The sequence below is a fragment of the Podospora pseudopauciseta genome, chromosome 1 (assembly GCF_035222475.1).
Source record: "Podospora pseudopauciseta strain CBS 411.78 chromosome 1, whole genome shotgun sequence".
NCBI lineage: Eukaryota > Fungi > Ascomycota > Sordariomycetes > Sordariales > Podosporaceae > Podospora > Podospora pseudopauciseta.
Window position 1 is genome coordinate 8,081,118 of NC_085892.1, and position 11,685 is coordinate 8,092,802.

At 52.7% G+C, this 11,685-nt stretch overlaps 4 protein-coding genes across 4 annotated transcripts; 2 read left to right on the forward strand and 2 right to left on the reverse strand.

Moving 5' to 3' along the window:
* Positions 1 to 169: 169 nt before the first annotated feature.
* QC763_122110 (uncharacterized protein) lies at positions 170 to 1,263 on the forward strand (the record flags this gene model as incomplete). The annotated part of the gene is made up of 4 exons (XM_062908776.1): positions 170 to 369; positions 420 to 494; positions 553 to 946; positions 1,002 to 1,263. The coding sequence occupies 4 exons, from the start codon at positions 170 to 172 to the stop codon at positions 1,173 to 1,175; spliced, it is 843 nt and encodes a 280-aa protein (XP_062771923.1). The 3' UTR covers positions 1,176 to 1,263.
* Positions 1,264 to 1,569: 306 nt separating this feature from the next.
* On the forward strand, positions 1,570 to 3,176 carry QC763_122120 (uncharacterized protein). The gene is made up of 2 exons (XM_062908777.1): positions 1,570 to 2,593; positions 2,649 to 3,176. Exons 1-2 carry the CDS (start codon positions 1,765 to 1,767, stop codon positions 2,966 to 2,968), a joined length of 1,149 nt encoding a protein of 382 aa, XP_062771924.1. The 5' UTR covers positions 1,570 to 1,764; the 3' UTR covers positions 2,969 to 3,176.
* Positions 3,177 to 4,533: 1,357 nt separating this feature from the next.
* On the reverse strand, positions 4,534 to 5,811 carry QC763_122130 (uncharacterized protein; the record flags this gene model as incomplete). Its single annotated transcript, XM_062908778.1, has 1 exon — positions 4,534 to 5,811. The coding sequence occupies one exon, from the start codon at positions 5,809 to 5,811 to the stop codon at positions 4,534 to 4,536; it is 1,278 nt and encodes a 425-aa protein (XP_062771925.1).
* A 3,393-nt stretch (positions 5,812 to 9,204) lies between these two features.
* On the reverse strand, positions 9,205 to 9,855 carry QC763_0026010 (uncharacterized protein; the record flags this gene model as incomplete). Its single annotated transcript, XM_062905457.1, has 1 exon — positions 9,205 to 9,855. The coding sequence occupies one exon, from the start codon at positions 9,853 to 9,855 to the stop codon at positions 9,205 to 9,207; it is 651 nt and encodes a 216-aa protein (XP_062771926.1).
* Between the last annotated feature and the right edge of the window lie 1,830 nt (positions 9,856 to 11,685).

The following is an 11,685-nucleotide window of genomic DNA, read 5'->3' on the forward strand; positions in this document are numbered from 1 at the left end:
CCTCAATTGGAGATGCGCTGGTTTGCAAAGCAGAGGATCATTAAACCCAACATCAGGGCCCGACTCCCGCTGTTGTGCTCCTGACTCTTCTTGCTTTTTGGGCGGGCATCTTCCGCACGTTGGAATATCTGACACGAAATTCGAAGAATAGTTAGAGACAATCAAGATCATGTCAACCCAAAGCGAGCCAGCAACGAGCTCCAATGGCGTCCGGGTGGTGGGCGATGAGGAGAAGGGCCTCCACAGAACGCAGACTGGGGTGACAATGTCCCCAGAGCTCTTCGAGAAACTCTACCTCACACCAAAAGTTCCCCATGTTGGGGACAACAACAGACGCTTTGCGAATCCTACGGCATTGGGGTTTGTCGGGTGAGTGATGGGCGTGCAGTGTACAAATATAAATACTGACGGCACCATAGCTTCGTGATCTCAACCTTCACCTTTTCAATCGTCTGTATGGGATGGGGTGGAGCCTCAGGATTCTCTCCTGTCGTGTAAGTCAGCAATGTACAGACCAGAACAGAGAGCTGACTGATACATAATCAAAAACAGGGGGATTTTCTTCTTCGTCGGCCCCGTCCTCCTCCTCTTCGCAATGGTCTTCGAGTGGATAATGGGGAACTTCTTTCCCATGATGGTCATGGGCCTGTTCGCCGTGTTCTGGCTGAGTTTCGGAATGCTCCAGCTCCCAACTTTGCAACTGGCTGCTCCATATGCCACCGATGCTGATCCGACAGGACTTGCCTCGCGCGAATACAACACCGTCATTGCGCTGTATTTGATTGTCTGGGGGTTCGCCCTATTCACCTTCTTCATCTTCACATGCAAGATCAACGCTGTCTTTGCCACTATTTTCTTGCTGGTCAGCCTTGGAGCCTGGGTGTTGAGTGGTGCATACTTTCGAGCAAGTGCCGGGGACTTTGATGGTGCTGGGAAACTGCAAAAGGTGAGAGACTTCCACCGGATGAAGACGTCGAGGCTAACACGTCTGGTAATCACAGGCGGGTGGTGCATTATTGTTCATAGTGGCGTTGCTAGGATGGTACATGTGTTTCATCATCATGGCGGGAGAAATGCGCATCACGCTGAGTCTTCCAGTTGGCGATTTAAGCCATCTCTGGCCTAAGACTGATGTCGAGTTAGCGGCAGTTGAGCAGCGTGAGCATCGGGATTGAGGAAGGGGTTAAACCATTGAGCACATCGTTACTGGTGCAGGGAGTTTCAAACATTGAACATGTTTAATGCACACCCATGAGCCACCTACAGTCCTCCACACTCATCTGGCAACTGAAATGGTCAGATGACTCAACAGGTAAGCCGTAGGAGGGGGGTTTTCCGGTGAGCTTTTTTTGATAATACTTTGTCGATGGTGACTTCCTGCGATTGTTTGATTTGAAGCAAAAGACCCTTGATAGGGGAAACCAAGTGTCCTGAGGTGGGAGCAAATCCTCCGGGAGCTGCCCCACTGCTGCGCTCCACAATCGCACCTTCCGCATCTTCACTTCATATCAGGCTGTCATTGAAGGTATTCGAGAACAATCTCAATGCATCTTTCAAACCTTCCACACTGTTTCATCCGTTGGGCTTTGGAAGGAGGGAAGCTACCACAAGCAAGGACCCACAATGAGGCAAACCGCAGCTTCGTTGGCATCTGATTGGTCAATTGGCGTGTAAGTGAGAGGATCTATCGTCATCGATCTTTGAGATCGACCACAGCAGCCCAATCCATGACGAAATCGAACCTGGAGGGCCCATAGGAGCTTAATGCTACCCTTAAAGAGCTTCCAGTTCTTTTTATTGCCTCCAAGCGTTTTGAACCTCCAAAGAAAAGCCATGTCCCTCTCGCCCTTGACATCTCGTCTCATCCAAACATCTACTCTCTCAACCACAAGACTCAGTTCACTCCCAGTTCTCTCTCGCGCGATCCACACAGCGGTGCCCAGAGCGAAAGCTCCAGCTCCTCAACCACTATCACTCAACACCCCCCAAAAGCAAGCCTTTCGTCACTTCACCAAAATGTCGAAGAGCGTTGCCGCCGCATCTCACGATGACTTCAACCGCAACTCCCTTTTCAACCTCAAAGGCCGCGTCGCCCTCGTCACGGGCGGCGGTTCTGGAATCGGTCTCATGGCCACCCAAGCCCTCGCGGCTAACGGTGCCAAAGTCTACATCGTCGGCCGCACCAAAGAGAAGCTCGACAAGGTAGTCGAGATCTACAACAAGGACATTGAGGGCGAGATCATCGCCATCCAAGGGGACGTCACCAAGAAGGAAGAGGTCGCCCGTCTGTACAAGGAGATCTCCGCGCGGGAAAAGTGCTTGTGCATCCTCATCAACAATGCCGGCGTGAGCAGCACGACGGTTACGACAGAGACGGAGACGGCGCAGGAGATGAAGCACAATTTGTTTGAGAATGAGAACATGACGGAGAAAGACTGGACGGATACATACCAGACCAATGTCGCGAGCATTTACTTTATGACCTCGGCGTTTTTGCCATTGCTGCAGGCCAGCTCGGAGAGGCACCCTCACTGGTCGGGGACTGTGATCAACATTAGCAGTATTAGCGGGTTGGTGAAGGGGTCGCAGCATCGTGAGTTTTCCTTATTTCTCTCCTCAGGTTTCATGAATACTGACATTTGTCACAGACTTTAGCTACAACGCCAGCAAAGCCGCCGCCGTCCACCTCACGCGAATGATGGCGGCGGAGATCGCCGAGAACGGCCACAAGATCCGCGTCAACAGCATCGCTCCGGGTGTCTTCCCCAGTGAGATGACCGCTGACGAGAGCGACGAGTATCAGAAGAGCCACATTGACGCTGAGAAGTACAAGGGCAAAGTACCAGCTGGCCGGCCAGGAAGGGATATTGACATGGCCCAGGCTGTGTTGGCGCTAGCAGCCAACCAGTACATTGATGGCCAGACGGTTGTTGTTGATGGTGGCTACACCCTTACCATGGGTATGTAGGACATTGGTGATGGAGTGCAAGGAAAAGTATTCAAATCACAACAGATCAGCACAATGTTGCAATAGTGTGTTTTGGTCCAGGGTGTTGAATTGTTATTACGTTTGCGTGTTGAGCGTTGTTTTGAAGATGGTTTGATTTCTCAACACTATAACCGACCTAAATATGAGTACTACTTTCGTCAACTCATCAACTCACTTGAAGCGGCCCATAGGAGTTTGTATATCTGAGGTGATGTAGTCACCAACCAGTTTCATGAAGATTTAAATGGATGACGCCATCAAAAGGAGTGTCATTACAGGTGAGACTGTGCATACTATGAGTGAGCGGTGACTCATGCATGTGTATGATTAGATTGGTTGGTGATGAACTCAAATTCTTCAATCTTGTGGTTCTTGGCCTCGGTAGTGACTGTAGAAAATGGCGATTATGGGAGGGGTCCTGCCGATACAAACAGAAGCGCGAGCGGAGGTGGAGGTTTCTATGAGGGAGATGGCTTTTGAGAACTATCTGTCCAAGCTATGGATGTGTATCGAGAGAAAACTGAATCGGTCACCTGTATGTAGGATGGAGTTTCCCCGACCGTTTTGCTCATAACCGCTCAATTGACCTTCGCAGAAATCGTTATCGCAAGGTAGCTACGCCATGCATGCAACAAATAGCCCGAGAACGTGCATCCCGTACCATTGGTCCCACGGCCGCCCCGGCCCACAGACGGTTAAACGGACGAAAATCAGATAAAAGCTTGTTTCCGCCACGACAAAAACGACAAATGCCACGCTCAGTGACATCATGTCTGTACTGGTTATGTTCACAGATCTCTCAACCCCCTTGACCCATGTGGCGCCACACTACCGAGGCGGCTCAATCGATCGATCGGGGGACATCCCGGGGTGCATACCCGACATCAAATGATGCGATCATGGGACCTACTGCAAGAGATGATGGGATGGAGATCGGGCGGCGGCACGTTTGTCCACGGTTAAAAGCAGATCATGTGTGGTAGCCGCATATGGCAACCTTGATAGGTCAGGTAGTATTCTATCCTAACAAAGCCTCGACTTAACTTCGGGCCACCTAGTTTGTTCGGTAGTGGTTTGTGGTGATTTGTTCAATTTCTCCCAAAAAGTCTTTTCCAGAATCCAACTCAGAGTGGTGATGTCCAATCTGGCCCATCCTTGCGCTGTTGCCTGGGTGTATGTTCAAAAAAAAAAAATGCAAAGACGTGAAAGAAAGGGGTATCCGCATCAGTCTCCATCTCATCCAGTAGTCCAAAATATGTGTTCCGGCCTAGTACGTGATGTGAAGCATGCAAAATGTATGTGCAAAGGAAATCATGGCGGAGGTGCCACTCCTGTATCGCTGTCGACCGTTATGCAAGTAAATATGTGTGAGATAAGTGTTTGGGCGAGAGGTGATAGACCAAGCTCGCTCTCCAAGAAAGGGGGTATCAAGTTTGATGACAATGAATCCGAAATGCAGATGCTGGTGAAAAGACAAAAGACCGCCAAACAGTGAACCCAACCAAACCGTATACAAAAAGAAACACCCCGAAAGAGAGACAAGTCTAAGGACGAGCCCTGGTCCACTCAATGTTGAGCCATCCAACTTTATCGTATGCCTGCCAAAGCTTCGAGGCCTTGTTGACATCGATCTTGCAGGCCTGTTGTGCGTCAGTCTTGCGAAATTCCTTCCCAATCAAGGCACATTCGCGCCTGCGCAAAAATATACGTCTCTTGCTCGTGAGATATGTAGCGCAGTCCAGCCGAAGGTTGCTTGCCAGGATGAGTTCGTCAGGGTGAAGCAAGTGACGATGTGGGTCGTTGCTGAGATCCAGAGCATTCCCCTTCCATTCCACCTTTAGACTATTTGGCCTCCCTTGCGGGAGCGAGTCGAGTGGCGGTGAAAGATCTTCCAATGCCTCAAAATCCTTGTCCTCGCGATTTGGCGCCGCGTTTCGCATGCGAGGCTCTGGGGTGGCGTGGACGTGACCCGCTGTCGGCGGACGAGTTGGCGCGGGAGTTGCTCGGATAGGCCTAGGGGCTTGTGCCTTGACCTTGGGGGATCTTGGTTTCTGCACACGAGCCACAGGTGCCCTGGGAACGTGTATCCGAGGTGGCGTAGGGTTGGAAGCCGGAAGGATGGTCGGAAGCCGCGCCCTCGCCACACTTCTCGCGCTCTCACGATCGGCCTGCCGCAACCTCCTTTCCTGCTCCATCCACTTCCTAGGATTTTGGCTGAACCTTTTGTAGACCTCAGACTTGAAGTAGATCACCAGCTGATAGTCCTCCCGTTTAGGAGGCGAGACGCTCTCAAATAGACTGGGAGGTCTCGCCGCAATGTGTTTGTTCATCAAGTCATCCTCCACTGATCCAGCTGTCCTGGGGGCCGGTGGAAAGAGCGGCAAGGGGGCAGCGCTGGCCCTTTCGGCAGTCTCATACAAAATCGGATCGCTTGGTCCGACGCTGCGGTGCATCACGGACGCGGTCGACTTCGAAAGCGGCGATGAAGGAGGCGACACAGGCGGGGAAGGAGGTGGGTTTGGGCGCTGCATTTCAAAACCCTTGCTGTTCTGCGCGGTGGTGATGTTCATGTCCGAGTTCATGTCGTCCAAGGGAGCAGGTCCAGGAGGAGACAGGAGATGACTTGGGTTTGGCATGATGGAGCGTGCGGTAGACAAGTTTGGCTTTTGGGAAGGCGGTGACAATGGGTTCCTTGCCGTCGGGTGAATTCTTCCAAACGACATAGGCATGTGCATCGAGTTGTTGTTGGAGTTCAGTTGGTCAGCCATGTTGGGCATGACTGTCTGGCCGTCTGCAGGGTGGCAAACCCCAAGCATTGACATACGAGGCGTGTTCGGACGATGACGAGGGACTGGCCAGGACCTGGAGTTGCGTAGAATTATCCTTGCGAGATCGGCTGTAGAAGGATGAGTTTGCAACTGCTGTTGATGTAGGGCGAGAAATGCAGGATTGTATGGTCGGGCACGTCAGGCACCCGTGGTTTCTTTGTCTGATGATGACTGCGGCGACTGAATGGGAGCGTGGGTGTCTGTATGAGGAGAAACGGCAGCTCAAGTAGTTGTTGTATAGGGCACAATGCGAAGCGTTTCAATGCCCATCGTCTGGCTGTGGCCGTGGTTTTGTTGGTGGTAGTTGCCTTTGCTGAAACTGAACAATGGCCAACTGGGGGGTCTTCGTGGGGATATAGGTGAACAATAGCTGGCGGTGGCCTTGCAATGGTTGGTCAATGGAAGCCGTTGGAAGCCGTCGGTGACAGTGGCGAAATGGGCGCCGCGCAATGCTTGTGTAGGCAGCTTTGTAACGGACAATGGCAAAAAAGGAAACTTCTGGTGGGCGTTGCTTGAGATCAACCAAAAGACGAAATAAGAGCGAGAAGGGAGGCTTATGAACAGCAAGGGCGCAAGCCATGGAGGACGACCAAGTACTCCATACACTGTGGGTCATTACACTTATAAGCCCAAGCGCCACAAGGCGGCAAACGGTCTGGGGAGGGTGAGGTTGGTCACACGGATGGCCCAAAACGGTGCAACGGGCTGGGGACATGTACATGTACTTCCATGTACGCAGTGCTGGAGACACACCAGGGGGCAGACTAACGAAATGCCGAGGGGATGGACCAGAGGTTTGTGGCCAGTTAGGTCAAGCAGCTCTCTTTCACTGTCGGGCGCCAGTCTGCCGTGCAGGAGAGAGAATGTACTCCTGCCCAAGATTGTTGCTTGTGAGTACACCGCAAGAGCCCCTCAACGCTGGCTTGTATCAAACAGCCCTCCTGTCGTGATTGGTGTTTTGGTATTCCAACACTGTGCTGTTGTTGTTTCGAATATCAGGACGATTGGACCACTTACAACCACCAATGCTGCAACTGCCGCATTCATGTTGCTTTGTCGTCGAGGGAGAGCTTTGGGCACCTGGGTTTGGGTTGTGACATCCCATCTGGCGAGCGGAGACAGGTGCCAAGTTGTATGTCACGACGAACATTGCTTCCCGTGAGAGTCTACATTCAGGAAGCTGATCCTGGGACTTGCCTTACTACCAAGGCAATCCGCGCTGTAGTCTTCTCCGCCTGGCTTCTCACTTGAAACTGACGATCAACCGGACCGAAGACTGAGATGGCCACATGGACAAGCCGTTGGGTTAGGTATCTTTGGGATGGGCAGGCTCGGCAAACGAAAAATCAAGAACGTCGCAGTTTGGCGGGTTGAGTGAGTATGAGGTCGGGCTGTCCGTCTTCAGTTGCAAGCTACCCATCATGAGCGGGACGAGGTGATGTCGAGATTGTGAGGGAGGGGTTGTGGGCTCTGTGGGGTTGCGGAGGGGGAGTTGGACTGGCCGGCGATTTGAAGTGGAACCCCCCTCCCTTTTTGTCAATTGAGCGCGGGGAGCGGTGTCTGGCACATGAGCCTCCATACTCAATTGAATTTGAACCCCAATTGGGCGCCAGTTGGGCAGTGAGGCCTAGCTTGAACATCCGTAGCATCCACGCGCTTCCCCGTGCGAAAGGGGAGTTCGACAACTCAGATCAGTGCAAGCAGGTCGGTGCATGGACGCCATGGCTCAACCACCGACGCGTTGCCACTTGGGATTGCTGAAGCGAACAAGAAGCAATGGAACGTGAATTGGCCAATCAAGGCAGCAACGCGGGCGAGAGAGGCGGTCCCATCCTGTGAAGAGGTCTGGAGGCTTCGTTTCTGAGATATTGGGGGTTGGAGTCGAGTTGGCCGCGTCAAGAAGTGTGACTCATAGCTCGATGTCCTTTGGGGCGTTGCTTCACCTAACAGGTTGACCTCGAAATGGAGGGAATGGAAGGTCCTGGCAACCGGCGTGCTGTGTAATCTGCCGGTTGGTCCCAGGTGGCTGCGAGCTCGACAGCCTGATGGCTCGACCAATGATAGGCCCAAGCCCCGATAAGATGCCGCTTATGACGATGTACTCTTGGCGCTTCAGAGGTACCACAACCTTCCACCTGAACGATGGTATCAAACTCAACTGCTCTGGGCGGGCTGATCGCAAATTCAGCCTGACGGATTCTTTGATATCAATAGTAAGCTATTCTGGTGGAGAAATAGAGACACCGGACATTGCAATCTCACAATTCCACACAACCTGATGCCAAAGGAGCCAAGGTTTTGCCCATTTGCATCCGGTGTCCCTCTGTTCACAGTCCAGGTGAGCTACCTGACTTGTTAGACCGCTGCCATTGAGCATTTCAAGAGAATTGAGTTGGCCCAGTGCCGTGTCGGATTTCGGCCGACATATCTCTCATGGCACAATACGCTAGAAACAGCACGATTGATTGCCATTGCGTCGAAGCAACCTCCGAACGATCCGTGATCATGGCACCGATAGCACCAAAGCATCGCACTCATCGCGGACAGAACCTCGCCTCCTTGATTCGCAACCCTCCCCAGTTTGGCCGCCATCGGCTAGGCAGGCTCACATGGACGCAATTGACTTTCATTGTCTCATAAGGCGTGTGGCATGACTCCAAACAATGTGCTCCCAGCTCCCAGTTCCCAGCTCCCAGGATTGCGCTTGGTAATCCCGGATGCCCACGAGTCTCTCCAATCTCCATGCTTAAGTCCGCAATGCCGTTCAATAAGGTCAGTCGTATGGATTGTTGGTCCTCATCGGCGACTTTGGTGATCCGTCACCCAGTTTGCCGCCTAGTAACAATTCTGGAAGCACAAAACAGCTCTGCCGGCGTGATCCACTGTGGGAGCCATTTTGAATTGGGCTATCACCTTCAAACACCCGCCATCTTTCGAACGCTTTGGGCGGAGTCACCCGTTGGTTGCACCACACACCACTGCTCGATATTCTGGGCAGTTCAAGATACCTTTCCGCCTGATCAACCCCCTCCATTTCACTGCTGCCCTCCAACTTCCAAGGCACACCACAGCTCGCCATTGATAGCACCATCCTTGTTTGATAACGCGGCTAGCGACCTTCGCAGTGACCTCTGTGGCCTGTGATGGTGTCCGGCTCTCCTCACATGCCAGCTTGGCTCTTGACGCCTTGTCAGCAGTCTTGCTCCCTTCCAAACCCAAGGGAGATATAGCCACTATATTCCTTGCCAAAACATGCCTTGAAAACTTGATCTCCCCAGACACAGCTTGAGCCCTCATCCATCGCTTCTCAACAGCGCCATGATTCCAAGATCATCCCACCATTTCACCCCGCCATTATCTTATCACCCCTCAAATGAGGGGCACTGCTCATGTGTGCCCCTCTTCCGCAACACCATTGGGGTCCTTCCTCTTCGAGCGGGGGTGCATCTGAGGAGGCATGATGAAATCTGGAGTCCCTGCATGGCCTAGCTTGCTATTGTCCCTCTGGAATGCATGCTGCATTTCGCTGCTCTCGATCTCGAAAAAGGTAGCAGTTGGGTTAGCGATGTGCATTTTGAGTTTTGTTGGCGGTTCCTTGAGTTGTTCCACCCCCACGATGAAAGGGGTGGATGGAGCGGGCCCATTGGTCAGTTGACCGCGACTGACCCAGGGCTGGTGGGTATCGTGGATCCTGCCTGCGACCAACTCCACACTGTTCGACATCTCCATTCCTTGAACCATGATTGATTTGTACGCAACTGGGCCGCTAAAAGCCTGCACTACCCAATGTGCCAGTGTCGTCGGCGTCAACCGCGCAAGGGCACCACACCTAGGTAATGGCAGCTCTCCCTCCTCAGTTGGCGCCAGACATTGCCGACAACCTCTTCGGCGACGGATCACCACACCGACAGCTTGGAGGGTGGTCTCGGTGTCGACAACTGCTTTCAGCTGGGTTCGGCCCAGCTCAACCCACCACCTTTCGAACAGAACACCCGAAAACACGACAATGAGAGCATATCTTATCTCATCGATTACCATAATCCTACACATAACTACTGGCGCCTTGAATTAACCAACATCCAATCTCTTCCAATTCCGACGTTCATGCTTCCGATGCTGATGTCTGGAACAGCCAACCAACGATCTCATCAGGAACCTGACAAGCCTCAGGGCTGATCGCCGACAAGGGTTGTTAAACATTACCCCAGATACACTTTGCGCAGCCACCATGTGCGGTCCCGGTACCGCTGCGCAGTATCACTCAGGGCCAGACAGCCTCGCCCGGTTTCAACCCGCCAGTTAACTTGCTAACAGCCAGTCGTGGAAACTGGCGGTGCATATGCCCTGCAGAGTGAGGTGGTGTTGATGCACTGCAAGCCCAGCTCAGACAAGGTCCGCGGCTGTCCGATTGACCAAGGCCCTCTCGGGTACCTGACATGATCCGAGAATGAAGAACGACACAAACCACGAAGAAGCCTGATGAGAGTATGTCGCTTTTTTTGAGTGGCCACCCATCTGTGTCTCTACACACAACACGACGCGTGTTGAGAAGTGCATGGTATAGGAATATCTGATCTCAATATCAACAACAGCTACCACCACCACCACCACCGCATAGCTGACCAACCAACAGTGCTGTCTCAGTCACGAGCGCTCGGATTCCAAGCCTTCTAAGAAGCGGTCCTTCAGTCTATTCCCGTATTCAGATTGATAGGCATGAGTGGTCTACGAATCCCGCACGCATAATCTTCACCTGAGCCAACCTGTTCTGGAGAACGGTTCGAAACAAGAGGGTGTGAACCTATCATATCTCACCCTGTGACTCCACGATCCCACTCGTGGCCCCCTGCACGCAGGGAACTGTAAGTCTTACCCCTGTCCATCTTCTGTTCCCAGAGCTCGGGAGATGCCAGACGAACTACCTTTTCTGCAGCATTCTGCGCAGAGAGCAAGCAAGGTTTCAGATGAAGCGCTGGTCACCTGATCTGAGGACAAGCTCAACCACGCCTACCTACCGTTTACCCCCCTTTCCATTCGAAATGTGTGTCATCCGAACGGCCAGAACGGGGTGCGGGCGTGACGGTGTCGAGAATGGCCAACCTGGTGATGCCGTCATGTTTCACCTGTGCACACCCACCTTCTTGGTGATTGCGATCACGGGCACCACTTGAGGGGAACATCATCCACCACACCTCTTTTTCTTTTTTTGGCGCATCGGCGATAACAAGGAAGACCGCAGATAAGGAGCGCTTATTATCCGGGAGAACGTCATCTGAGTAACGCTGCCGCCGCAACGCAACCCCCGCCGGAAGCAGACAGGCAAGGGGCAGGGCAGGTCCCGGGTGTTCCTTCACGGATCAACAAAATCCAAGGTTTTCGGCAGAGTTAGATGTTTCGAAATATCAGGTTTTCTTTGAGGGCCGGGCCCAGGTCCAAGGAAGGAAACGAAGTGGAAGATTGCAAAAAGGAAAACGGAGGTCGGAAACAAGGTCTGTCGGTGGTTTGTCCACGTAACTCGCCTACGTGGGAGACCCTCATAAGACGGAGGCATCGGAAGTAAGTAGGGCTGAGTGAGGAACGCCAGAGTACGGATATGATGAACATGGGTCCGAGGTGAGAGTGAGTCGTCACGTGTGGTCAAAAGCGCAATGTCGGTCGGTGACTGCCTACCAACCCGATGTGGAATTCCACGCGAAACTGCCCTGCGGTTGAGCGTTGCCGTCTTCACCTTTCATATCGCTGTAGCACATTCACGTTATTTGCTCGTTCACACGTGTCGAATTTTACGACGTCTTGTCTCACTTTCCCAGTCGGCAACCGGCCAATTTGGGCAGGTTGGTTTCAATGGGTTGAGGGTCGATGAACACA